Raw genomic sequence first — 25218 nt, 5'->3', positions numbered from 1 at the left:
GAAGCGAGCGCGCTGCCCCTCCCTCCCGGTAACGGCCCGCCCCTGAGGGAAGCGGTCCCCGGCCCCCCTGAGGGAAGCGGTCCCCGGTGCTCACGTTTCCTGCACTTCTGCCTTGTGATGGCAGGAGGAGCTCCAGCCCCGCAGTGCGAGAGGTCAAGGAAGGTCTTCGCCGTGGCTGTTAAAAACAGCCAAGCGTGATCTTGCCTTTCCCGACACGGGATTTAAGGATGGTGGTTTATAAATGGCTGCTTGACCTGACAGAAACTGTCTTGCTGCCTCTGCCCAGAAATGGCGGGTGACCCGTTCGGGGTGTCCTTGGTCTGCTCCAGGCCCGGGAAGCCCTTCTCCTTGTTTCTGCTCCCCAGGTCGGGATGTCAGACCATTGTACGGGCCCACTGGAAAAAAACACCTTGGCCTTGATATTGCAAACAAATTATATGAATTTCGACCAGAAGAAACTACATTGGTCATTTATGTTCTGTTCTCCACAACTTGGGGAAGATGTGAAGGGGATGACCTGATCCTCAAGGGCAACTGTAAAATACCAAGGAACATGGGATCCCCCCAGATATAAACCCCCCACCCCTCCCGCACAACGAATACAAATAACTAAAGGTGTCCTTTTAACCTCCTGGATTCACAAAACTTTTATCAGAAGCTTTAATGTCCAGGCTCACCCTTACCCTGTTGCAAGAATCCTTCCCATGCACTTGCCCTGTATGATAACACTAATATCACCTTGTTTCTGCTGAAAATACTTGAAAGGTGCTGTGCAAGCAAAGGTGACTTACTTGGATAAGAGATAAGTATACTGAGGTTGTCTTAACTTTTTTTTCAGATTAAGTTCACATAAGGTATCATGACTAGTCTGAGAAGAGACATTAGTTGAGATTAACACAAGGGCTTCCCACATGCTTAGGGACTCCTTTTAAGATAGTATCCTGGGACTAGTAAAGAAATAATCTAAGCTCTAAAGCCCCGATTTTTTCAGTCTTCAGTTTCCCTTCCACAAAAACTCTCAGGATTTTCTGAGGCCGTTTCCTGATGACCAAGTGGCCCGTTTCCTTCTTCAAAGCCCCATGATGTAGAGGTTTGCATGACAAAAAAAGGGCACTTACACACACTGAAACCAAGGGGCTTGGCATAAAGAACGTGCTCAGCACTCTTTTGGGATAAATTTGCACTATTGGGCAAGTTTTGCCTCCACCCAGAGAAGAAAAAAAAGACTTCAAAAATTACTTTTGTTAAGCGAAAACTACTAACGTCCTACAAGGAATAAAATACGGCTCCAACAGTGAGTGATACTTATGAATATTTATTATCATAAAAAATAGAAATTATCATATAAAAGGAACATTCAGGAGGAAGGAAGGATTCTGGCTTTTCTGACAGATAAACAGGAGACTTTTACTGTGTGTACGGGGTTGAAGTAAACAGCAAGTAACTTTTAGCTAATTTTAGAACAGTTTTTATAGTAGGGTAAGAAGAAAAGAACACTTCTCCTGTGATGTTGTTTCATCTGTCTCGAAATTACTGTACTCATTACCTGAAAGTGTTGTCCCAAAAATTGGGGTTCGTTTACCTGGTGTGCAAAATGCCCATATACACACAGAGCAGAAGTATTTTATTGCATATTTGTGCAGATAAGGGTGCCTGTCCCAAGACAGCACACCCAGCCTTCAAATTAACAGTTAGTTATTTATACACAAAGCATTAACATATTCAACTTCCTAATACATACGCAGTATTCTTCTATTAAATGATTGGTTAAAAATTCTTCGCCTCGCAAGTAAATTAGTATGCATGCTTAGTTGTTGTTCTCCAACTTCATCATTTGAGTCCGTGGTATAATTGGGGTAGGTGGTCTGTGAATCGGTGGTCGCAATCTCCCTCTGCCAGAATTACCTTTCCCCTAGTTTCCTACCTTTTTGACAGATCTAAGCAGTTCTTCATGGTTTACTAACTAGACTAGTAATACATCAGTTACACTGCTTTTCAACAGCCACATCCTGCTTATTAGACAAAGCGACATTGTATAAGTTCCTATGGAGACAGGGTAGGCCTCTACAGTGGATTTCTATAGCAGAATCAATGTTTATGTGAATTGTATACTTACATTTATTATTACAACAAAAGGGGAAATGGAGCCCCAGACATCTGTTTTGCATATTAAGCACATGATGGTGAGCAAAGAAGAAGGAAAACAAAATTTTTTGTGGAAGGCTATCTTGCAACTTCAGTTATCTGACAGGTCAGCTAAGGCAAAGGTTGGAACAGAAAGTTTCAGGAATATGGCTCATATCACATGCAAAACAGCAAGAATGGATCTTCTTTCACAATTGCTCCAGTCCTAAAAGCAAATGTATAATATGGCAAATTCCCTTGACAAAACAAACTTCACACTTACTCTTAACAGGTAAGTCTAGTCTGACTTAGAGACAGTATTTTCAGTAATTTTCAGTCACTGTTTCAAGTCAAAACCTTTTGGGTGATGTCAGATTTATATTGAGAGCTCAAGATCCCTCTCACATTCTTGTCCATATACATTTTACTATTTAGACTCTCTCAAATGAGGTGTTTTGAGTGAAGACACTTGGTGAGCATTGTTTAGAGGGACTCCCGCACTGTGGATGTCCCCATACTTGTGACTGTAACTTCTTTCCCTCTCATCAGCTGTGACTCAGTGTCCCAAACCTGCAGTACTTGAACTCTTCCAAGCTTTATGGCTGTTATTCCTCTTCTGTAGATGCTTGTTCTTAGGAAGGATAGCTGTTAAAGTGTACGTAATATTAGGTTAGGGGGTTTTTTGTTGTTGTTCTTTCTCCCACCCTCCCCCTTTATTTGTTTCCTTGAACAATCTTCTATACAAATATATTGCAACTAAACTTCTAGTCATGCCTGAGGTACCAGCAAGAATGTGAATGAAGGCAACACTTACAGCTCCTGCCACTTCAGATCCTCCTCTGTTGAGGACTTGTTCTCCTCCTGAGTTTCTGATTATAATGCTGAATGCATGGTTGGTGGCTTACATCTACGTTTCCCCAGAGCTCTAGATGTCATCTTGTCAGATCACACCTTACAAGTATTCTCTGGTTAAATTCACAGGTATGCTGACTGTTGTTATCAAGTACCCTGCTTTGCTTTACAGAAGTTTCCTTACATCTTATCATGGTAATCCTGTTCCTGTGGGGAACCCACAAGGTTTGGGAAGATCATGGAGAGCTCCTGTGTAGGACAAAGGCTCCAAAATGTTTGTCTACAGATACGAATTATCAATTATAATTGGGCCTCATTAGGACTTAAACCCAAGGAGGAGACATCAGCCCTGCTGTCTATTCAGAACATACTCACTGCACTAGTACTGGTGTGAGTGAATAGAAAAGCCATCCTGCCTCATGATAGATTAAGCAACACATTGGAAATAATAAACCAAACAAATTCACAACCTTCAACTTCTATATTATGTGACTCAGCTGCACATAATCATAATTTCAATTAAAAAACCTTCTCAGACACTAAGAAAAAAAAGAGTTCAGGACCCCACAGAAGTCCAAAACATGTAGAGTATCTTCTCTTCACATAATATTTAAAACCCTAACAACCAATGCCACCAGCGTCAGATGGGAAGCTCATCTAGACCACTCAAGTTAATCGTAATATCCTAGAGCTAAAAGCATTTGTGGAGTGTGACAGGATCGTTTTTAAGTGTTATAGTACCATCTGTTCAGGTTTCAACAGGCAATGGCACAATTAATTTTCATGTAAACCAATAAGGAAGAGGAGGTTTTTTAAGAGATTGTATTAATTACAAATTAATTCTAGTTTTATTCCACTTGTTTGGTCTTCAAAACACATCACAAATCCCCTCAGTGGAAAATCCACATGTGACTGTGAATGTTTGGTGAAGTATTAGATCTTTGAAGACCAAGGTGACATGAACAGATCTATTCCCAATGTTGGAAAAAGCCAAGAAGGACCAAAGCCAATGCCCTAGATTATCTCTGTTTTTTACAGAGAGGATATAGACAAAGCATATTTCAATCCAGAAAATATCTAATTGCATCACTGCATCTAACAAGCTTTTCTCTGCATTAGTTAGAGTCTGGAAACCTTTTTAGGAAATACACCCACAGCAGAGATATATAAGCAGCAAGTGGAATTCAACACACATTTTAACACGTCCTATTCCACTCTACAGCCATTGCATGGTGCTTGTTTGACTGGAACATTTTACAGATGTAATCGAGTTTAGATCAATGAATGGTTGGAAAGAAGTGTCTTTTATTCAATATTATATAGGCAGACTCCTAGGACCACGTATGAACTGCCTATAGCCTGAGAATTACTGGTTCTTGCAGATGACATAGTTATTTACCTTTAAGTAAATTCCATGGCAACCCTCTTTCCCTGTTAATGCAAAATCTTAAAAACTGGGATCCCATATTGATAAAAGAACTGGGTGGGAATGGAGATAACCCAATCCTGTAAATCCTGTATAGATTTTATATTGAATCGTTGGTTTATAGAATCATTCCATAAAAGCAATCATGCTTTATGTGTAACCTGCAAAACACATTTATTCCCCAAGTGCTCTGATAAAATGTAGTAACTCCACTACAATTTTTACCCATATTTAGTATCTCCCAGTATGGTGAGTAATCTTTGCAAGTGCCTGATCTTCAAAAAGACATAAAGTTTACATCAACACTATTAAAGTTTGTTCCATTTACATTTTCACAATTCCTGATAGTCTCAAAAAATGTTTCCATTTACAAAATTAGAAAAAAAAAAAAGCAGAAAGTTTAATGTTTTAGACCCTGAATAATACAGAGAAATCTGGAGTAGTGATATCTCTTTCCTTGGTGCTTCTTTGAGGTCTGTATTTTTATTCCAATAATTGGTGTTCTCGGGTTGCAAGGATTTGCAGGGTGGCAGGGAAGAAAGAGGAAGGAAAGAGAACTTGCTGTCTGTTTCACTGACCTATTTATGACGTCCCTTATGTCTGCTGTATCAACAGCTGCTTCCAAGCATCCTGTGACTGCTAGGCTGAGTGGTGAGAATATTTAATTTTGTCACAAGGGGCATACAGCTTCATTAACTACCACAAAAAACTTTACAGGTGCCTTTTCAGTTTACAGGTGCTCTCCCCAGAGTCCAGGCCTTGATCTGATATGCTACACGGGCTGCTGCATAGTTTGAAAGGTTCTGGCTGCACTTCTCTGTCTGCAACCATGAAAAGTAAGAGATTCATATCTAGCTGTAGATGAAAAATTAGACTCTCTGTACAAAGCCTTTAGATCCCTATTCATATTCAAAGTAGAAGTAATTTTTACCAATAATTTGCACACATTAATTTTTCCTATTATAGCTCTCATTGTAAGGCGATTTAAATAACAAAGGTAGAAAATATCTGCCACAATAACTATATCACAACAAGATTAAATCACTTCCTCAAAATTCACAGCAAGAAAACAATTGAGGCTTTAGTTTTGATTTTTTTAATGAAAAAAGAGGCAGTTTTTGCAGTTGACAAATTTATTTCTTTTTAAAAATTACCATTTTCCACTTCGAGCAGATTCCCAGGTTTTTCATTGTTCATGAAGGGAAACTGTTAGGTGGCAGAGGCAAAACAGATACATAGTCACACGACTTTTACTTAGAAAGTTAATGATTCTCTTTTCGAAGTATATTGAAATAGGGCTTTGGCAGTTATTTTCTGTACTAAAATGTGCTGGGAAACATAAAAATTGCAAAATATAGCAATAAAAAATAAAGGTTGGTCATGTCATCTTAATTCAGCCTTCTTTTGCATATGTGTCATGATATATTATTACACAACTACATATCTGGACTAAAGTCTTTGCTTCATGCAGTATATTGAAAACATACCAAATGTCAAGGATTGGAAAATAATGTGATGGTCACTGGATGAGTTGTCATTTAAACTTTTATTTCATTCTCAACATTCAGTATGTGGCTTCATGCCATTCATCACTTAAATGCATCGCTGAATGAACTTGCCCTATAAGTTTGTGTGATTGTTGCCTATGACTTTGCATGACTGAGTATGGGCAGAGAAATTGGTTACTGCAGGAAAAGTTAAGGTGAAAAGTTACAGCTCTACACTATCTGCCCATGTCCCCACATGTACTCCATGGTAAATTAAGGTACCTAACCTCTTCCTTTAGCTACCTTGCATGACCTCACCTACACTCCCAAGTAAGCCTACGTTCACTCAAGCTGTCATGTTAGCCCATGATACGTGGTTCACACACCCACAGCCTCTGAAGGAAGTGGTGTTAACTATCTTCATGTTCCAGATGGGGAACTGAGATACAGTGAGGAGGAACTAAAGAGAAAGTCCTTTTCCATGCCTGAACAGAGCAAAGCAGGTTTGGTCTGGTCAAAATGTACAAACACTAGGGACGGATCATGCTCAGTGCTAATGAACTCCTCGGAGAATTTTAATCACCAGCCTTCAACATAACATCTAGGTTCGGAAGGTATATAACTTGTCCAGATGTGACTGGCCTCTCACAAATAGAGCAAAAAGTCTTGGCCATGATTTGAACAAAATTCCTCTCAGTTATATTAGTGCAGCTGTGTCAGTCGAAGCACAAATCCCTCTCTGAAAGTGGCCAACTGCAGGTGATGAGGGACAGTAGAAGAACAGGACAGGAGACACTTCCCAGCTACATTAACTCCCTGGGATTTTAACTCAGGGACTTCCAGAGCCAGAGGTGGTGTCTTTGCATTTAAAAGGCCTTCAAAGATTTTTTCTTTTAATTTCTTTAATAACAAATAGACTTTTTCAAAGCATACAGGTAACAATAGCATCTCAGCTTGAGAATTTGTAAACAGAGGCACAATTCTGTTTCCTTTTGCCTGAACACACACCTTTTGTTTTCCTCAATATGGCTGAATGATTTATAAACTGAAAATTATTAGAAAGCAAATCTTCCATAAACAGCTAGCATGGAAGATGTTAGGGTAAAATGACAGAAGTTTGGGGAGGACTTTTAAAAGAGCTCTATTTTAACATGAAATGATGGAAATTCTTAACTCTAGCTAGTGGCTGTAACTGTGGGTAGATGAGTATGCACAAGGTGCAGGGGTGCAATGCAATGGACCCAGGCTAGAACACGTAGCTGACTCATGGCTGGGGTATTTGAAGTTAGACCACTGCTCATTTATGCCCTGGAAAGGTTGCTCTGTCTCCACTGTTGAATCCTCACTTTTGCATCAAAATGAAATACACAAAGTTAGGTTGTGCTGTATTCCTTCTCCCACAGTATAAATCAACTGTATTATGCACAGACACACACATTCTTGCAATCTTTCTGTTGTTATTGCTCTCCTTTTCTTTTGTTACTCCTATTTCTTTCTTTTCCTGTAATAAATCATGATGAAACTTTTCCTGCAGTGTCCTTCCTCACTATCTTATTTCCTTTCCCCATATGCAAATGACAGAGCTAGCATATTATTCTTTTAGTGAGAAACAAAGCCAGCCCTCCTAGACACTGCCAGAATTCTCGAAGTTAGGAGACCAAAAGTGCCTAGTGACATTTAAAAAATAGCAACTTTGAGAATACAAACTTTGGAGAGTAAAATGCCATTTGAGGATTTAGGGATTTATTTGCATTCAGCCATATGCCTTTCTTTATGCATTTTCATGCATTATTTTTTGAAAAGAACTCAAGATACTCAGAATAATGCTCTAACAGGGTAGAGGTCTGCCTCTACCAAAAGGACGCAATTTGATGTAAAGAATGAAAGACCAATGGCGTTTCTCTTCTTTCTTTTTTGATACTTATTGAAGCTTGATAAGGCAAAACATTTGTGTGAAAATGTTTGCAAACAGGCATTTTTCAATAAAAAGATTTAAAGTAATTGAACCCTTTTGCTGTTCACCTCTATTACATCTGGCTCCTCTTGCAATTACTAATTTGATACTGAAGATGTTTCTCCTTTTTCTTTCTCTCAGTAAAGATACATGTTTTCCCTTTTTGGCAGCAGAACTGTGGAAGACAAGTTGAAAAGGTCTTATCTGTCCTGAAGGCACCTAAGTTTGCATGTAGCGTGTCTCTAGGAGGAGTTTTTTACTAAGAAACTGTTGTCTGCTACATACACACTCTCACTCCTGTGGGTGAAAACTCAGCAACTCCAGTGCAATATAACTGACCGAGATCTTCCTAACCACTCTCCACTGAAATGGCCCATATAGGCTATGAGAAGTTTTGAAAAGGAGGGTAACAGATACAAGCCTGACAAAAAATTCAACAGGCTGCCAGCACAAAAGGCAAGGGCAGCTGGTGATGTGAGTGCTGGGTGGAAGGTCTTCACTCAGCCAGTTTGGCAATTTCCTGGCTTAACTGTGCATTACATGGATTAATCCTGGAGCTGTAAATATGTAGATTGACTGAGCAAGCCTGAATCTAATATGGAGGGAAGTGTATTTTAACCAACAGAGAAAGAAAAGAGCACTCTTCCTGACTGTGGCAGTGGGTCATTCGACTGTTTGGAATCCGAGTGCAGATATCCACAATGATACTGCAAACATATCACATATTTAGACATTAATTGTGTGCAAGAAAAACATCATTATCAAGGGGATGCATGCAGTGAGGTTTAGGAAGTATGTCAGTCAGATATGAGGATTCCCATGATTGCCTGAGATTAAGAAAGAAGACAACAGAAGTCAAGTTCAGAGAATCCTATTCTGGGTGTATACACTTCACAATTGGCATTTGTTTTCACAGTTTTCAGTGAATATTTTATACGTATGAAAATGCTGATGAACTAGATTTGCAATAAATAACACCATTAAGCCTACTGCTGGCCATTACCTTATTTCACAATTTTTTAAATACGTTCCCCATTGCATAGTCACACAGGTTATTTGGAAGCCACTGTCTGCAAGGACGTGTTTGTAGTCTTTTAATCTTTAGACTTCTTCCCCTTTTCCCTCCTCCCTGCCTGTTTTCTCTAGTACACATTGTCCTTCCCTTGAATTTCCTGATCATATGGATATTTGAGGCCATCACCTCACACCTTTATTCTACTCCCAACCCTTGTTTTTTCCATACAACTCACTTAACACTTGGCTACAAAGGTAGAAAGGTGTCATCTGCAGAAAAGATACACAAGGGGATGGGAGTCATTTTCATGTTTTCTGTAGGATAAAGATTGAACCCTGAACTGAGTGCATTTAGCTTTTCTGATGAGCCTTTTTCAGCTCTCCGTGCAAGCGTACGTTCAAGGAAGCATTTCTCGGTTTGAAGCTGATGCTATTCTGTATGTGTATGTAGTGACCACACTGTCTTGCACTTAAACTTTCTGGCATACTTATTCAGACTTTCCCAGATACAAATATAAAACTGGTATGTGCAGACAGATCCTAGATCAGGATGTCTCTAAGCTCTGTCTTCTTCAACATATGTGTTTACATGTGTTCCTATTCCCCTGCTTTTGACACAGATCAGGGTAGAAGTGTATGCCTCAAATTCTTTGCATCAGATTTATGCTTCCACCATAAAGAAAATTACCAGGTGCATTTCAGTCATATCTTTACTCTTTCATTGAGTGTCAGTGCTGCACATGCTCCTTTTGCAATTATGCAGAAATCAGTGACTTACTTCTCCTGGCATGCTTTCATACTCTTGCTTATTTATTTATTTATTGGAACAGAAATGGACACAAAGTCTCACAGAGTAAACCTCAGTTCCTCCTTCCCCGGCAGAGCTCTTCCTGGAGAACTGGCCTGATAGAAATATTACATTTCCTGGGAGATTGTTGTCTTTCCCCAAAAAGCCGATAGGAGAAAGGAACGCTAAAAAATATCTAACAACTTTTAGTCTTGGAAGAAACTGTGTTTGTATGGCCATGTTTGTAGGCTTCAGTGCTAAGGACCATTCTGGGCCAGTGCTTTAGTTTCCACTAAATATTTTCCACTGTCTAATCTACAGGTACCTGTTGCATTTTAAGACTGTTATTTCTTGTTCTGTTTCTGGAGACATTAAAACATTTTTTCCTTCCTCTTGCAGCAGGCTGTTATGTGTCATGTTAGAGTGTCTCTCCTGGATCTTTGCTTGTCTGTGCTAAATTGCCCCAGGTCTTTCAATCTTTTCTCGTAAGTGATCCTTCTGCAACCTCTAATTGTTCTTTTCTACACTACAGTTCACTCAGTTATTTATTGATGTGATATACACAAAACTTAACTAGGAACCACTAAGTGCTGAGGAGTTCTGCATGTAGTGAGGCTCTGATCTGGAAATCTTTCCCCCAATTGGAGCGTTTATGCTAATGAATAAAATTAGCGTATATACACATATATGTATAGTATATAGATATTCTATATCAAGATGCATACATATAGATTTCTCTCTCTAAAAATATATATAAAAGGAACAAATTGATCATTTGCTCTCACTCTTCTCACCTTCCTCTCCCTTCCTCCAAAAAGGGCCATTGTGTTCACTGTTTTTCTCTGGTGCTGTCTCAAGCCTTTCCTCTCTACTTGCCCACCTGTTTCCAAGAAAAATATAGGAACCCACTATCTTGAACACTGTCAAATGTAGTTAAATCTGTCAGAACAGTTGAAGAAAGCATGTATGAAACTGTAGGGATAAGGTTTTCCCTCACTCCCTCTCAAAATGTATGTGTATATATTCCCCTAGTGATGTAAGTGAACTAAACCTCTGAATCCCTCTGGCTCCCAGACTTGCTTCATCTCAGTTTATCTCCATGATGATATGCCTGCCATTAACTCTCTTTCTGTCAGAATTAAGGTAACTTCATGTATGTCTCTTCTGATTTTCCTCCCAAAATAAAGATGAACATTGTTTTTTCCTTGAATCATTTGATAGCTAAACTCACCCCCTTGTTAATCTATTAATTTTGCTAAAATGAGAACTAAATCTTCCCTCTTTCCAAACATGTGGGATAACCATGTCTGATGTTTGCCTTTACAAGGCAGCTAGTCAGGCATCATTACTAGTCTGACAAATCTAATCTCATTGCTGGTGAAGATTTTGAAAGTCCATGCTCAGCACATTGTTTTGTTAACCATGAATCTCTCCTACTCTTTACCTTACATATTAGCTGGTTTTTTTTCAGAATTTCTTATTTTGTTTTTAACTCTTTGCTAATAGTTATCAAGTTAGTGCAACTACAAAGATTAGCATTCTTTAAAGAGTTTAAAATAGGTCAGGGAAGCTTAAAATTACACGAATAGCTGCAATCTAGGATTAATGTTAAGCAATCATTTAAATTTGGATTAAGAATCCAGCATTTAATAGAACTTGATGATCTTGTAGAAGCAGTTCGTTGCCATGTTGGGGCTGGGAGCAGCTGACCATGCTGCCTGGGTACAGAGCGGCTCAGGAAAATCCTTTTAAGCACAAAAGAGGAGACGGAAGAGCAGAGATTGCCTTTTATCTCCCCTACTCAAGGCATCGTCTTGGTAAATACTATGCAAACATACAAAGGGATTTATATGGCAAAGCTCTTTAAAGCCTAAAATGTCCTGAAACAAGCGACTGCATGAGCAAACCTATAGTTGAGTGGCTGAATAAGCATCTGGGTATCACAATAACAGTATATTAATCAGCTCTGGGTCCAAGACAGCTAGTGTGGTCTTGGCCCCCTGCATTCTTAAACATTGCTACTGAATCAAATAATATAAAAATCTTCTTTTAATGAATAAAATCCTTTTCTCTCTTTTTTTTCCCAGATTCATCCACATGGGACATGTTTATGGATTCATTCTATCTTTCCCTTTGAAAATGTTCAATAACATTTGGTGACAATTTTTCCAAGAAGTAGAAAACATTCTTTAAAAAAATTCCCCGCCGAATTGATAAAGTCTTATGGGACTGTTATGGTTCATTAGCTGGTTTTCAATCTAATAGTCACGTGATTTCCATTCACTTACTTACTATACCAGTGTATAACCTCTGCATCTTGCTCCCTGGTACATGCCCTAAGTGAGCCTGATTCATGATTCCAGTCCATTTTCTCCCAGCTAAAAATGTCCTTGACTCATTAAAAAAAAAAAGTCTTGATCTTTTTTTTTGCTGTTAAAGGAGAAATGTATGTGCAGTCCAGAATGGCTTCCTGTACATTTTTATAAATATCTTTCCTGGCAGATTAAAAGCAAAACCAATGATTTTTCAGTCTAAATTCCATCAGCTGTAAGGTGTCGCGGATGGAGTGAGCGTGCACTTCACTCGTAAGAGAGAAGTAAAAATATAGTTTATTGATACAGAATAGGGAGTTAACAAAGTTCAATGCGACAGTGGTTTAACAAGATTCGATGGCGAGGCACACTTGATTATTTACTGCATAGAGGACAGGGTCAGACAAAACTGTCAGGGAGACCCTCCCGTTGAGTCATGAGGTTCGGAAGGATCCCCTTGCTTTCTAAACTCCTTCTCAGAGAGGAGTCTAGGTGCGGCTAGATCCAGTCCTAGTCCCAGACTTGGTCAACGGTTTATATCTAAAGGATTATATATGCACAATCAATCCTTTATATCACTTAGCTAAGATTTCAAAGTTTAGCATGCTATTAGTCACTTACCGAGGATCTGTTGCGGCAAGGAATCTCTCAACCTCGAGGAGTAACCTTGAGAGGCGTCCCTGCTCAAGAGGAGATCCTGGCGTGCAGCCCGCTGCCGTGCAGGAGAGCTCAAAGGGCTCTTGGGCTGCTCACTAGTTATGGGGATAAGATGATTGACCCATAGTCATATTTGCATGCCGACCACAGGTTTTAGTTTCTTCGGTGGGCGCATTGCATAATAGCCCTAGGCTATTGTGTTGTTATCTGTCTCCTGAATTCACTTTGAGCTGATGCAGCCATCATGACCAGATGCATCCATTACAATCACCGCTGGTGGTTATCACCTAAGCAGGGTTGCAGGAGATAAAGGTCGGGGGCAGGGGAAGCACACCGTCACATAAGGTTAGCGGCATGGTACCGTAAATACTGTTGTTAAAACATCTGCAGAGTTCTGCCAGAAATCTGTAAAACCTCTTTTGGAGAAACCTGTGCTTTACCAGAACTACTACTACCATGCCAGCCCTTTAAGCCAGCCCAGTGTCAGCAATGTTGGAGGTAAGAGTGAGGTTCCTCTGAGAGCACTCTTAGCAAAACACAACCAGAGCTAAACTACCCACCCTTACTGTATAGCAGCCTTGTGGTCTGTAGGACTTCCCATCCTTGGTCGGTAAAATCTCACTATTAAGAAAGAACCCACCTTATCTGCAGTTTTTATGTTTCACATTTGGGGTTTTTTTTTTTGTTCTCATTTGGTCAACACTTTCAGAGTTTGCTAGCATCTTAGTTCTCATTTGTAGCATGTGGCTTTGGTGGGTTGGTAGAACTGCATTCAAGAGAGTCGAAGTTTTGTTATGAGACATATGGGTGACGGCTACTTTTGCTTTTTAGTGCTGTCAGAGCAAGGAGCAAAACGTTTCAGAAATGCATCATGTTTTTACCTACTTACGTGCTTTTCTCTTTTAGAAAACATATTTTTGTCCTGCTTGACCAACCTGATCTCCTCCTATGACAAGGCGACCCGCCTAATGGATGAGGGAAAGGCTGTGGATGTTGTCTATCTGACTTCAGTAAAGCCTTTGACACCATTTCCCACAGCATTCTCCTGGAGAAACTGGCTGGTCATGGCTTGGATGGGTGTACTCTTCTCTGGGTAAAGAACTGGCTGGATGGCCAGGCCCAAAGAGTGGTGGTGAATGGAGTTAAATCCAGTTGGTGGCCGGTCACAAGTGGTGTTCCCCAGGGCTCTGTGTTGGGGCCAGTTCTGTTTAATATCTTTATCAATGATCTGGACAAAGGGATCAAATGCACCCTCAGTAAGTTTGCAGATGACACCAAGTTGTGCGGGAGTGTTGATCTGCTTGAGGGGAGGAAGGCTCTACAAAGGGACCTGGACAGGCTGGATCGATGGGCTGAGGCCAGCTGTATGAGGTTCAACAAGGCCAAGTGCCAGGTCCTGCACTTGGGCCACAGCAACCCCATGCAACGCTACAGGCTTGGGGAAGAGTGGCTGGGAAGCTGCCCAGCAGAGAAGGACCTGGGGGTGTTGGTTGACAGCCAGCTGAATATGAGCCAGCAGTGTGCCCAGGTGGCCAAGAAAGCCAATGGCATCCTGGCTTGTATCAGAAATGGTGTGGCCAGCAGGACTAGGGAAGTGATTGTGCCCCTGTACTCAGCACTGGTGAGGCCGTACCTCGAATACTGTGTTCAGTTTTGGGCCCCTCACTACAAGAGAGACATTGAGGTGCTGGAGCGTGTCCAGAGAAGGGCAACGAAGCTGGTGAAGGGTCTAGAGCAGAAGTCTTATGAGGAGCAGCTGAGGGAACTGGGGTTGTTTAGCCTGGAGAAAAGGAGGCTGAGGGGAGACCTTATCGCTCTCCACAACTGCCTGAAAGGAGGTTGTAGAGAGGTGGGGGTCAGTCTCTTCTCCAAGGAAACAAGTGATAAGACAAGAGGAAATGGCCTCAAGTTGCACCAGGGGAGGTTTAGACTGGATATTAGGAAATTTTACTTCACTGAAAGGGTTATCGAGCATTGGAACAGGCTGCCCAGGGAAGCGGTTGAGTTGCCATCCCTGGAGGTATTTAAAAGACGTTTGGATGAGGCACTTAGGGACATGGTATAGTGGTGGTCTTGGTAGTGTTAGGTTTACAGTTGGACTCGATGATCTTAAAAGGTCTTTTCCAACCTATACCATTCTGTGATATGTATGTTTGTTTACACAGCCATTAAATGTGTGTTTGTGTGATTGACAAAACATTATTTCTTTCATTTCTTCTCTTCCATGGTGTCAGTGGCTGCAAGGATCATGCTCAGTTCCTGCTGCAGGAGATCCAGTCACTTCTGTTTGAGACTCCCCACAACTGTATCTTAGCAATCTCTCTGCTTACTTCAGCCCACATAGCCAGCAACACCATTCATATCTTTCCTTTATACAAAATTCACACCCGATTCAGGAAGGCTTGCTAACTTTCTAACACCATTAAAGCAATAATTGCATTCAGTAGTAAAAATCTGAATATTACTTGAGTGTCTTCAGTACCTGTCTGATACATTTAACTGACATGCAGGATTCCTGTAGGGGTCTTCCCATCTATTATTTTTCACAATGAGGAACATCCTGCTGATGTTTAATGAATGTAGAATTTCTAGACAGGTTATTTGGCCATGATATTATTAGACTTCCTAGAAGTGACAGCTGACACAAGGTGTACTTACCTCACATAGCCTAGCTATGACAAACAATAGGAAAAACACCTTTGGACTTGGATGATGGGTCAGCAATGCTCTTAACTGATACTAGATAACTTTAAGGGCTGGGGGATAATACTCAAAACATAAGCATAACCCATGTGGTTACTAAGCTCAAATTAAATTGAGGGGAAGGGATGGTTTAGGGCTTGTTTTTTCCTGTTGGGTAATCAGCATGATCGTCTTTGTTAGTTCAAAAAGGCCATCCCTGAACCAGCGTGAATTTTAACAGCTTGGCTCTGTCAGGAGGCATGCCAGGTTACTGGGGACTCCAACTTCTAGAAAAGAACTGATGATTAACCCATAATGACTATTTACATTTATTATCTTAAGCAAAGCTGAGACGGTGCATATAATGCAAATGCCAAACTCAGAACAAAACTATGACTTTCTGCAGACGTTCAAAAACATAGTTGGTTGGTAACCGAATGCAAACTTGTTTTTTTTAACCGACAGTCAGCGTGCAAGAGGGAAGCTGGTGTGCTCCTTTCTGTGTGGTTTATTAGGCAAAGAGCATGCGTCTGTACTTTTCAAAAAGAATCTTTGCTTCTCTTTCATTAAAAATGGAGAAGACTTTACAGCAGTGTTTACCAGGCTTTTTTGCAGTACGTAACCAATCCCCCCCAACACCTCTCTCTACTGATACGTGCAGATCAGTACCGTACCTGAGCCACTCCTGCGCAACAGGGAGCAGGCCGTGAGCAAGGGCTGGCGCAGCCTGCAGTAAGAAGCCAGGACTCCGCTGGCCATCGTTGCTGAAATACACAACGACGATGTGGGGGCACTGGTCTTCTTCCGTCATTTCATGAACTACCCTTTGACACATTCCTCCACCTTCCCGTTCTGGGCCTTCGGCCTCCATCCTGCCGGGAAACAGCAGGAGGACAGTTCCAACGGGAAAGCTGAGCCGGCACCGGCCTGTTCGTGCCCGAGGCACAACGTGCCCAACGCACCACGGGCGGGCACGGCCCGCGAGCTCCCGGCGGCCTCCAACCTGCCCCAGCCGGGCTGCCCACGCCACGCGAGGCACGGCCGCCAGCTGCACCCGGGGCGGGGCCTCGCGACTCGCCGGGCAGCCGGCGGACTACAACTCCCAGCGCGCTTTGCGCGCAAGGCCCGCGGCCCTTGGAGCGCGGGGGCGCGCCGTGCTTGCTGGGGCGCGTAGTGCGGCCAGGCGGGTGTCCGGCCGCGATTGGCCGGGGCCAGTCTCCGCCCGCCGCGGCCCGCGGTCGCTTGGCTCCGCGTGGCGCCTGCCGCAATCACAGCGGCCGCGGCGGCGACACCTCCGCAGGCAGCGCGGTAAGGGCCGGCCGGGCTGCGCTGGGCGCCGGGGGAGCCGCGGGACCGCGTTATCTGGAGAGGGTTCTATCGCAGCCGGCTGCTGGCTGGTGGCGGGGAGGAGGCAGGGGTACGCCTGAGTGAGGAGAGCCGTGAGGGGGTGCCGGCCCGCTCCGCTCCGCTCCCCGGCGACAGAGCTGCCCGGGGTAGGGACGAGGGGCCCCGCCGGCTCCAGGGGAGCGGCCGAGAGGCGCCGGTTTCCCTCACCGGCTCCGAGCGCTGCCGAGCCCCCGCCACTCGTCCCGGCGCCCCGTCGTCCCCCGGCTGGCGGGGGCTGCTGGGGGCCCGAGCGTTAGTCAGCGCTGGGGCGGACGCGGGGCGACGGTTCGGTCGATTTGCAGACACCCCCCTCCGCCTTGCGACGCGGGAGAGGGGTCGGTCAGCCCGCCCTTCGCCCGTGCCTTGTGGGCATTGCTGCAGAGCGCCGAGCTGCTTCGTCGGTGATGCCTTTAATGAAAGGGGTTTGGGCACAGTTGTCCCCCCTGTCACGGGGCCCTTCTGGTCCGGGAGCTGTGTTTGAGCTCGCCCTTCTGGAAGGGCTTCAGCGGGGAGGGGGCTCACGGCGGCCCGTTCAGAGGGGCATTGCTCAGGGCTTGCACAGGAGAGAAGAGGGAGATCTGGGGGGAAGCAGTAGCAGCAGCCCAGATTTAGTCCCTGGTAATACTCTTTTAATGGGGGAAAACGACGGAGTAAGAATTTCTGGGTTTTCTGCAAAGAGCTGATGGTGCCGAAAGGTACTGCACTGAGGCTAGTTGTTTATAGCTGGTAGACAACCTTGCCGTAACATGAAGGTCTGCTCGGAGGTAGTAGCACCACTAGTTCCTAATTAGGATGGGACAACACTATGCCGGGTGTCTATATTTGGGGCTTAAAACAAAGATTGCAGTGAAGATCTGAAACGCTAAGATAAACCATAGTAAAAGACATGTGGAGTGCAGGAATCTCAGACTTTCTGCATAATCACTTCTCCACGATTTCATTCTGTCCATGCTCCAAACATTTCCATGTTTGTTGAGCAGAAATGCTTACCCTCGTCTGATCTATTCCTCTACCCTCACCCCCCCCCGAATCATGCAATGTAATAAATTAAAGTTATTCATGCAGTGTTGCAGTAGCCGTTTTTTCTGCCATCAGAATGTGATTGCAGAGGCTTTGTATATTTGTAGACAGATATGAAAGTAAATAACAGAAGCAGTTTTAAGCCTTAAGATCTGCCAAATTTGAATCTCAGCTTTCTGAAGTGTGTAGAAAAAAAAATCCCCTAAACCAAGTGTATTAGATTTGTCACCATCCTAGGAAGCATAAGGAATGATTTTTTTTTTTCCTCCTAGTAAATGGTGCCATCTCTCTGCTGCTGAGAAAGACAAATCTGCAAACAGTAGAATGAACTTTATTTAAAATAACTTTTAAATACTTTTATTTAATGTTTAAGACCATTCTGAGTTAACATAATTACAAATTATTGTTTTTACAGTAAAAGTGACTTATACGTCTTCAGTAGCTATACTAAACTATTTTACCACAAGTTCTAATCAAATTAAGCTGATTCATAAAATGGTTACTAGTAGACTTTGTGAAGAATTGTTTTGCAACAGAGACCATAATCTCCTTCAGAATGTGGTTTATCAGAGTTTACAGTGATAAAGACTTTTTCTTTCTACCATACAAGTGCATAAAGAAAATCAGACTAATTCTGCAGGGGCTTAATCATGGGTTTAGGTGCTTCAGTTTGCGTAGCAGCCAGCACAATATGTAGGCAGAACATTGCTGACAGAGAACTGCAGACATTAGTTTTCTGTGAGGAGGGCTATTGTGAGTCACATATTTTGTGGAAATCATCTAAATATTACAGTGACAGGCAATGTGCAAGCACCGTGTGGGAAAAGGAATTGTGACTTGATTCTGAAAACTAAAAGGCTAGTGGTCATAAGAGCAGCTGAAAAGAAATAGAGATTTCCAGGAAAAACTGGATGATCACCTGATTAGCTTAAGGCTCTTATTTTCCCCCAAGATTACTGTTAACTCACTTATTTCACATGAAGGGAAAATGGGTATATGGTTTCTGTTTATGTAGCTCTTAAAGGCTGTGCTTGAGGTATTTGGAGTTTAAGCTACCAAAGTGTCAACATTACTCTAAACACTAGGGGAAAATACTTTGATCAACTCAGACCCCTTTCTTTAGGGTGGTATCCTGTTGTTCTAAGATTTTTGATCTTAGTGGACTGTTTTCCCAAAGGAAAGCTGGGAACACAGGGAACAGGCTGTTGACCAGAAGAATTGTTCTAGCAGCAGCCAGCCACTTCCAGATGCGGTCTTTCTCTCTTATCAAGTCAGAGATGTGTGCTAACCATGTAATGGGAAGTGGTCAAGGTACCTCTGTCAGGAAAGACAGGCTTTAAGAGCTGAGTGAATTGTTCTGGCAAAGAGCCACCCAGTTCTGGCCATGCTTCTTCCAGGGACCGTGCGAACTGTGCAGAAGCCTACCTGTGTGTGTGCATGCTGTGGTTCTGCATGTGTAGATCTGATGCTGAACCCACTATGTCCGAGACATGTGCCTTTTTCCTGACATGGTCTCCAAAGCAATGTTATTGAGTAAAGACTTCACAAAGATAAAGTCTGTGCAAACCGCTACTGGGTCCTGATCTTGAGGCAAAACCAAATAAAGAAGGGTTTCAAGTGCACTGGAAGGAAGAGCTGAATAATTCACACTCTTCTACCAGAAAGACTAGGCAGAGCTGATCAAATCATGTCATATTTTGGGGGGCCAGCCAAAGCTCTAAAATAATCTTGTAGTGAATTTTCAGCTCTTCCATGTAGTCTCACTCTGCATGCATTTAGGATCACATGTGGCAGATCTTTGATTGCTTGCTTTCAGAAAAAGGCTTCTTACATACCTGTGGTAAGCTGGTCAGCTGAGCTGGTTTCTGTTTGACTATGACCTGAAGACATTGCATGTGATGGAAACTTTCTCTTCTCTACTGAAGGTCAAGAACTCATTCAACATAACCCAGAACACAATCTTTTAAATTGCCTGCCTGAGCACTCAAAGGCTTTCTTTAAAACAAGCAGAAATATGGGGGTGTTGCGATTTAACCCCAGTCGGCAACTAAGCACCATGCAGCTGCTAGCTCACCTCCCTCCTCCCGGTGGGATGGGGGAGAGAATCAGAAAAGCACAAGTAAGGAAACTCGTGGGCTGAGATAAGAACAGTTTAATAATTGAAATAAAATAATAATAATATTGTAATGAAAAGGAAAATGATAAGAGAGAGGAACTAAACCCAGGGAAAAACAAAAAACCCAAGTGATGCAACCGCTCACCACCCACTGACCGATGCCCAGCCCATCCCTGAGCAGCAATTGCTGCTCCCCTGCCAACTCCCCCCAGCTTATATACTGAGCATGACGCCATATGGTATGGAATAGCCCTTTGGCCAGTTTGGCTGTGCCCCCTCCCAGCTTCTTGTGCACCTGGCAGAGCATGGGAAGCTGAGAAGTCCTTCATTTAGTATAAGCGCTACTTAGCAACAACTAAAACATCAGTGTGTTATCACATTATTCTCATGCTAAATCCAAAACACAGCACTGTATTAGCTACTAGGAAGAAAATTAACTCTATCCCAGCCGAAACCAGGACAGGGGGGTTTTGTTTGGTTTTTTTGGGGTTTTTTTAGTAGTTGGAAACAAGCAATGAAGGACCTATTCCCACTGCACATGTGTTTAATGGTTAAACCTATTTTAAATGCTGCCCAGAGAACCTTGGGGCGCTGAACATTTATTAATCATGGCTGCTTAGTGCATTGTGGTATGTCTAGGTTTTTTTCCCCTTCTTTCTGGTGTTAATTGGATTTAATTATAGTATAGGAAAAGACAGATAAGTGGGATTATATGTCATTAATTGGTATAAAAGAGGTGTTTTTTTCTATTCTAAGTAACCCATAACAAAACATATGTGGTTTTCTAATACAATGCAAATATTTCTTGGTGTTTTTGTTGGTGGGTGTTTTTTTGTGGGTTTTTTTGTTTGTGGTTTTTTTTTTTTTCCCTGGGCCTTCTGCATCCTTCACAACTTTGTCTCAGCAGAGGTGAGAAACCTGAGGACCTGGATATCTGCGTACCACATGGGAGACTGTTGAATTCCTCATGGAGGGACTGCCTGAGGGGCTTGATAACTTAAGTCTTCGTTCCTGATCTGGCCCTGGCTTTTTCTGTTGTGAGCCTATTTGCAGGCAGAATGAAGGTCTGGTATCTCGTACACATGTGTCCCACACAGTGCGGCCCTGTGCAGAGGTACTGGCTGGGATCCTGAGAGCTATAGATCTGTGTTAGTATAGTCTGGAGTGTGAACTCGTCAGGAAAGACAGTCCCATCAAACTGTTTCCAATTCAGGACTTAGCACTCCGTAGCGTATTTTTTCTGAAGCTACTTTAGTCTCCGTTGCATGGTATATCAGTAACTGAGAGCCAGTGGCAGTGACCGTTTCCTGTGATGGATGCCTGTCTGCTAGGTTCTGCCTTGACATTAGCCATCATGTTATATGGCCCAGTGAACAGCTGGCAGCAACACAACTTCTATTGATATGTCCTGGATTCGAATTAATGATTTACTTCTCTAAGAGCTAAGCATCATGTGAAAGGATCTCCAGCCCTTCAGAAATCATTTGAACCATTTATTTTCTCTTTGTATTTTTAATGTAAATATAAGTAATGTTTTTAGTTGGGGAAATGAAAAGTTATGCTTTAATGAACATGGAAGAAAGTTTCTTCTTGTGAAACAGATACTGAGCTCTGAGGGATCTGTTTGCATGAAATTTGTCTCCATATTCCAGTAAGTCAAACTCAGTTAAGATTTCTAAGCAGATTGTCTAAAATGTATTGATTTTCTTTTCTTGTCTAATATTTCAGGAGTTAGAGATACCTGAAACTGAATGTTGGGAATGAATAGGCTTGTTGGCCCATGGTGTATTGTGGCACTTTACAAAAGTTTTAAACAACTTGGTCTGAATCTTAGCTGTGCTGTAGGCAACAGAATAGGCTGGTTTTGTGGATGTTGTAAATGCAGTATATCTTCAATGCAGTCGTTAGTGTGTTATTTGTCTTAATCATCTGAAGAAGTGACAAGATAGACAAGGCAGAGTTGCCATACAAGGCCACATGTCACTGGCAACAGCAATGACAAGAATTTACAATTCCAGCTCAACATGAGAGATTATAACTGTCTATAAGACTGCATAAAAATTCTGCTTATTCTTTTATATCTGCTTAACTGCTGAAGTAGCTAATAATTCAAGAAACCCTAAACTGTTAAATTATCATGTATTGTTCTCAGTCCCAAATCTCACGCTTGCAGGCAGTGACAGGAGTAGCTTATTCCTGAAAGATAAGTTTCCTAGGTTCAAACGAGTTTTTGGAAGAAGTGGTGTCATAGCACTTAATGTTTGGTTCTGTCTTTTCCTTTCTGTTCTGGAGTTCTTCTGTGTGGTAACAGCTCTTCCTATAGGAGCTGATATGCTAACATGACTTCCTTTACTTTGTGCTAGCTCCATTAAAAAGAAAAAACCCCAAAACCTTCCAAAAATATATATAATATATATTCAAACATATATATATATAATATATTGCAGTCACTGCCTGCAAGACTTAATCTTAGTGACCAGAAGATCCAGTCTTGGAAAGACCGATAGTACATGTTACGTTAGCAATCTTCACTGTACACAGCTGCTTTGGAGGTGAGCTGGCTACTTCTCTGTTTCAGCCTCATTTGAGTGACTGCAGATGGATGGTTTTGGCTGTGGGGAACTGAGGCTGGCAGATACTGTTTAGTTATTCGGTTTAGTAGTAGCTTTGACATTGTGCCTTGTGACCATATCGCATGGTTTGGGAGTTTCCAGCTTTTATTCCAGAGAAAACTATGCTAAAGTAGGCTACTCCACCTCTTACTACAACACCTCTTACATATCAGCAATGATCGACCTCCAGAATCTCTTTTTTGTAAGCAGACCAGTGTAAAATCCCATCTCTCAGTGCATGAGGAAGTATGTAATTTTTGTGCGTGTGCCAAGAGCGTGCAGTTCTTCAAGGGAGTTTGCTTTATGAGGACACATTGGATGCAGCAGACCTGAGACTGTGACCAATATACGTAACCCTCCCCCTACCCCCTCCCCCCCAAAAAAAAGAAAACAAAACCCAAAGCAAGTCTTTGATAAGATATGGCCAGATTGTTTGCTTTTATAGCAAACACTTATCAGACAATCAAGGTGCTCAGGAAGATCACTAGTGGGAACACTACTTCTAGTCCTCTCAAGAAAGCAAAGAGCCATTTCTGCATGGGCTCAAACCTCCTCTCTGGCTCTGCCTTTCTGAATTTGACATCCACAGGCTCAGACCCGATTCTCTCACTGTGCACCTTGTGCAAACACTTAACCATTGTGCAAAAGAGATGAAAATGCTACTCTTTCATGTGGTACCGGTTCACATTTGCTCTCCACTAGCATAAGAGGTTGCACAAATAGCATGAGGCTCTCACAGCTGCACTTCCCCCCAGCCCCAGCAGTTAGGGCTCTATCTTGTGCAGAACAGCAGCATGGCCTCTCTCCACCCTTTCTGGCTTTGCAGGCACAGGGTGCTTTTGTAGCACTCTGACCTTCCAACTGCCAAGCAATTCTCCATGTCTATGCATTCTTGTGCCTACATCACCCAGGATTTGACTCAATAATAACGGGCTGATTGCCAATGACTGGAAACCACTGAACTGCATAAGCAGAGACCAAGAGAATAGCATTAATCTGAAAAAATTTTATCTGTGAAATACTTAATAGTGAGGCTTGCTCTGTTTTTGAGGCTTATTCATTACCAGCTATTAAAGAACAAAACAACCAGAGGGAGCTGAAAGACTTGGCTGTCTTATTCAGAATTGCTTTCAGTCAGATTTGAAAGCTGACAGAAAACTCTTGTAACTAGTAGCAGCTTGGTGCTAAAGGACGATATGACCAGAAATTGTACTGTGGGTTGAATGGTCTGTCAAACACAAAAACTCCCCACAAGCAGGAAAAGCTTCTAGCTGTGATACTACTGATCTTCGTTTTGGGTTTATTTTTGACTGATGTCCTCTGATCTACTTCTCTCAAACTTCTTCATTAGGGATTTTTTTTTCCTTCCATTTGTGGAGTAAATAAAGAAGAGAGATGATATTGAAAGCAGTTGTGCTGCTGGGCTGTGCTCTGGGTATCAGCACATTCCCCATGGAAGAACCTGAAGATGGAGGCAAGCACTGGGTGGTGATTGTTGCAGGTTCAAACGGCTGGTACAACTATCGACACCAGGTAAGGACCACTGGTCCCACATGCTAATGCTGGCCTCACTCCAGAAAATGCCTGCTCTGGGACTCTGGGAGATGATAGCTGCCTAGACTAGTTCAACTCTTCTGCCATTTGGGCAAGTGCTTCTACTTGTAGACTTCCAGGAGTGTGTGAAGTATTCAAAACGAACAGCAACAAGATTCACTCACAGCCTGGTCTTAATTCTTGTCATTCTCACCCCAATAATTCCTCTCCAGTGTTCCTTTTACTATTTGAATTTTTTTTTGTTTACAACTTTGTCCAGTCTTTCATCTTTTGAAAAGCTGTCATTAGTAGGAGGAGCAATATTCTTTGTCTAATCACGCTTCTGCATCCTGGGAGACCCGTATCATTTAGGCTAAATATTCTACTACTAGGCTAGAGGATCTGACCCCAGCTTGCAGGTGGACAAATGATGTCTTGAATTAAACCTCATTTTGAGACACTTGCATGTTTCTTTCCATTTGTTTTCCTCTTTTCCTTATGTTATGAAAAAGCTCTCTTCTCGCCAGGTAAAAAATCTGCAAAGCCTGCAAATGCACGGTGTGTTTTTGTGGGGTGGAGGACATGCAGAAAGGGGTTCTTTTTAACCTGAATCCGTTTGCTCACTGTGTTCGGCAGCATGGCCTCAGAGTTGTGGTGGCACAACAAGGATGCGGAGCACCGGGGTGCAGGGATCAGGGTGAATGGCAGAAAGAAAGGAAAAGGGAACAGGAACTCCTGAGTTCGACACTGCTGTCAAAGCCCATGTGTTGTGGAATTGTGGTCTGAGTGTGAGTGTCAGGATGGACAGGATTAAATCCAAGTGACTTAACTCTGATTAAGTTCAAGACTTATAATCAGCAGTCAGGAGACTACGGCAGTTTTTCCCTTTGGGGAATTCTTGGGCAATCCCTTAAACAGATTAATCTACGCTTACACGCAGTCTTTGCTCTAAACTTGGAACTACCTCTTGCTTTCCTGGAGAACATGGTGCATTTAATTCTGATTTATGTATACATTTATATATGTCTAAATGTTAGAAAAATAGTTTACTAAACTATTGTTGGTTAAGGTGAACTCGAACAGAGATTGAAACACTAGTGTACAAAACCAGCATTTAAGAAGTTAAACTGTATTAAATGTACTGGGTACATATATTAAGCTGATTTGCTGAACACTGAAGCTTTTAAAATATTTATTATTTTTAATGTAACTGCTTGTTAAATCTAGAGAGGCTTCGTCCTCTATTTGTGTTGATT

General features: G+C 42.3%; 1 protein-coding gene across 1 annotated transcript in view; it reads left to right on the top strand.

Annotated features, from left to right (window-relative positions):
• Positions 1–16448: 16448 nt before the first annotated feature.
• The window catches only part of LGMN (legumain), a 28559-nt gene continuing 19789 nt past the window's right edge, over positions 16449–25218 (top strand). The window contains exons 1-2 of the mRNA XM_072865229.1: positions 16449–16603; positions 23781–23962. Coding sequence (XP_072721330.1) covers positions 23825–23962 — 138 coding nt within the window. The 5' untranslated portion in view covers positions 16449–16603; positions 23781–23824. The remainder of the gene's footprint in view (positions 16604–23780; positions 23963–25218) is intronic.

The sequence above is a fragment of the Ciconia boyciana genome, chromosome 6 (genome assembly GCF_034638445.1).
Source record: "Ciconia boyciana chromosome 6, ASM3463844v1, whole genome shotgun sequence".
Taxonomy (NCBI): Eukaryota; Metazoa; Chordata; class Aves; order Ciconiiformes; family Ciconiidae; genus Ciconia; species Ciconia boyciana.
Note: the sequence above shows the minus strand (reverse complement) of the source record. Positions and strands in the feature narration are given on the sequence as shown.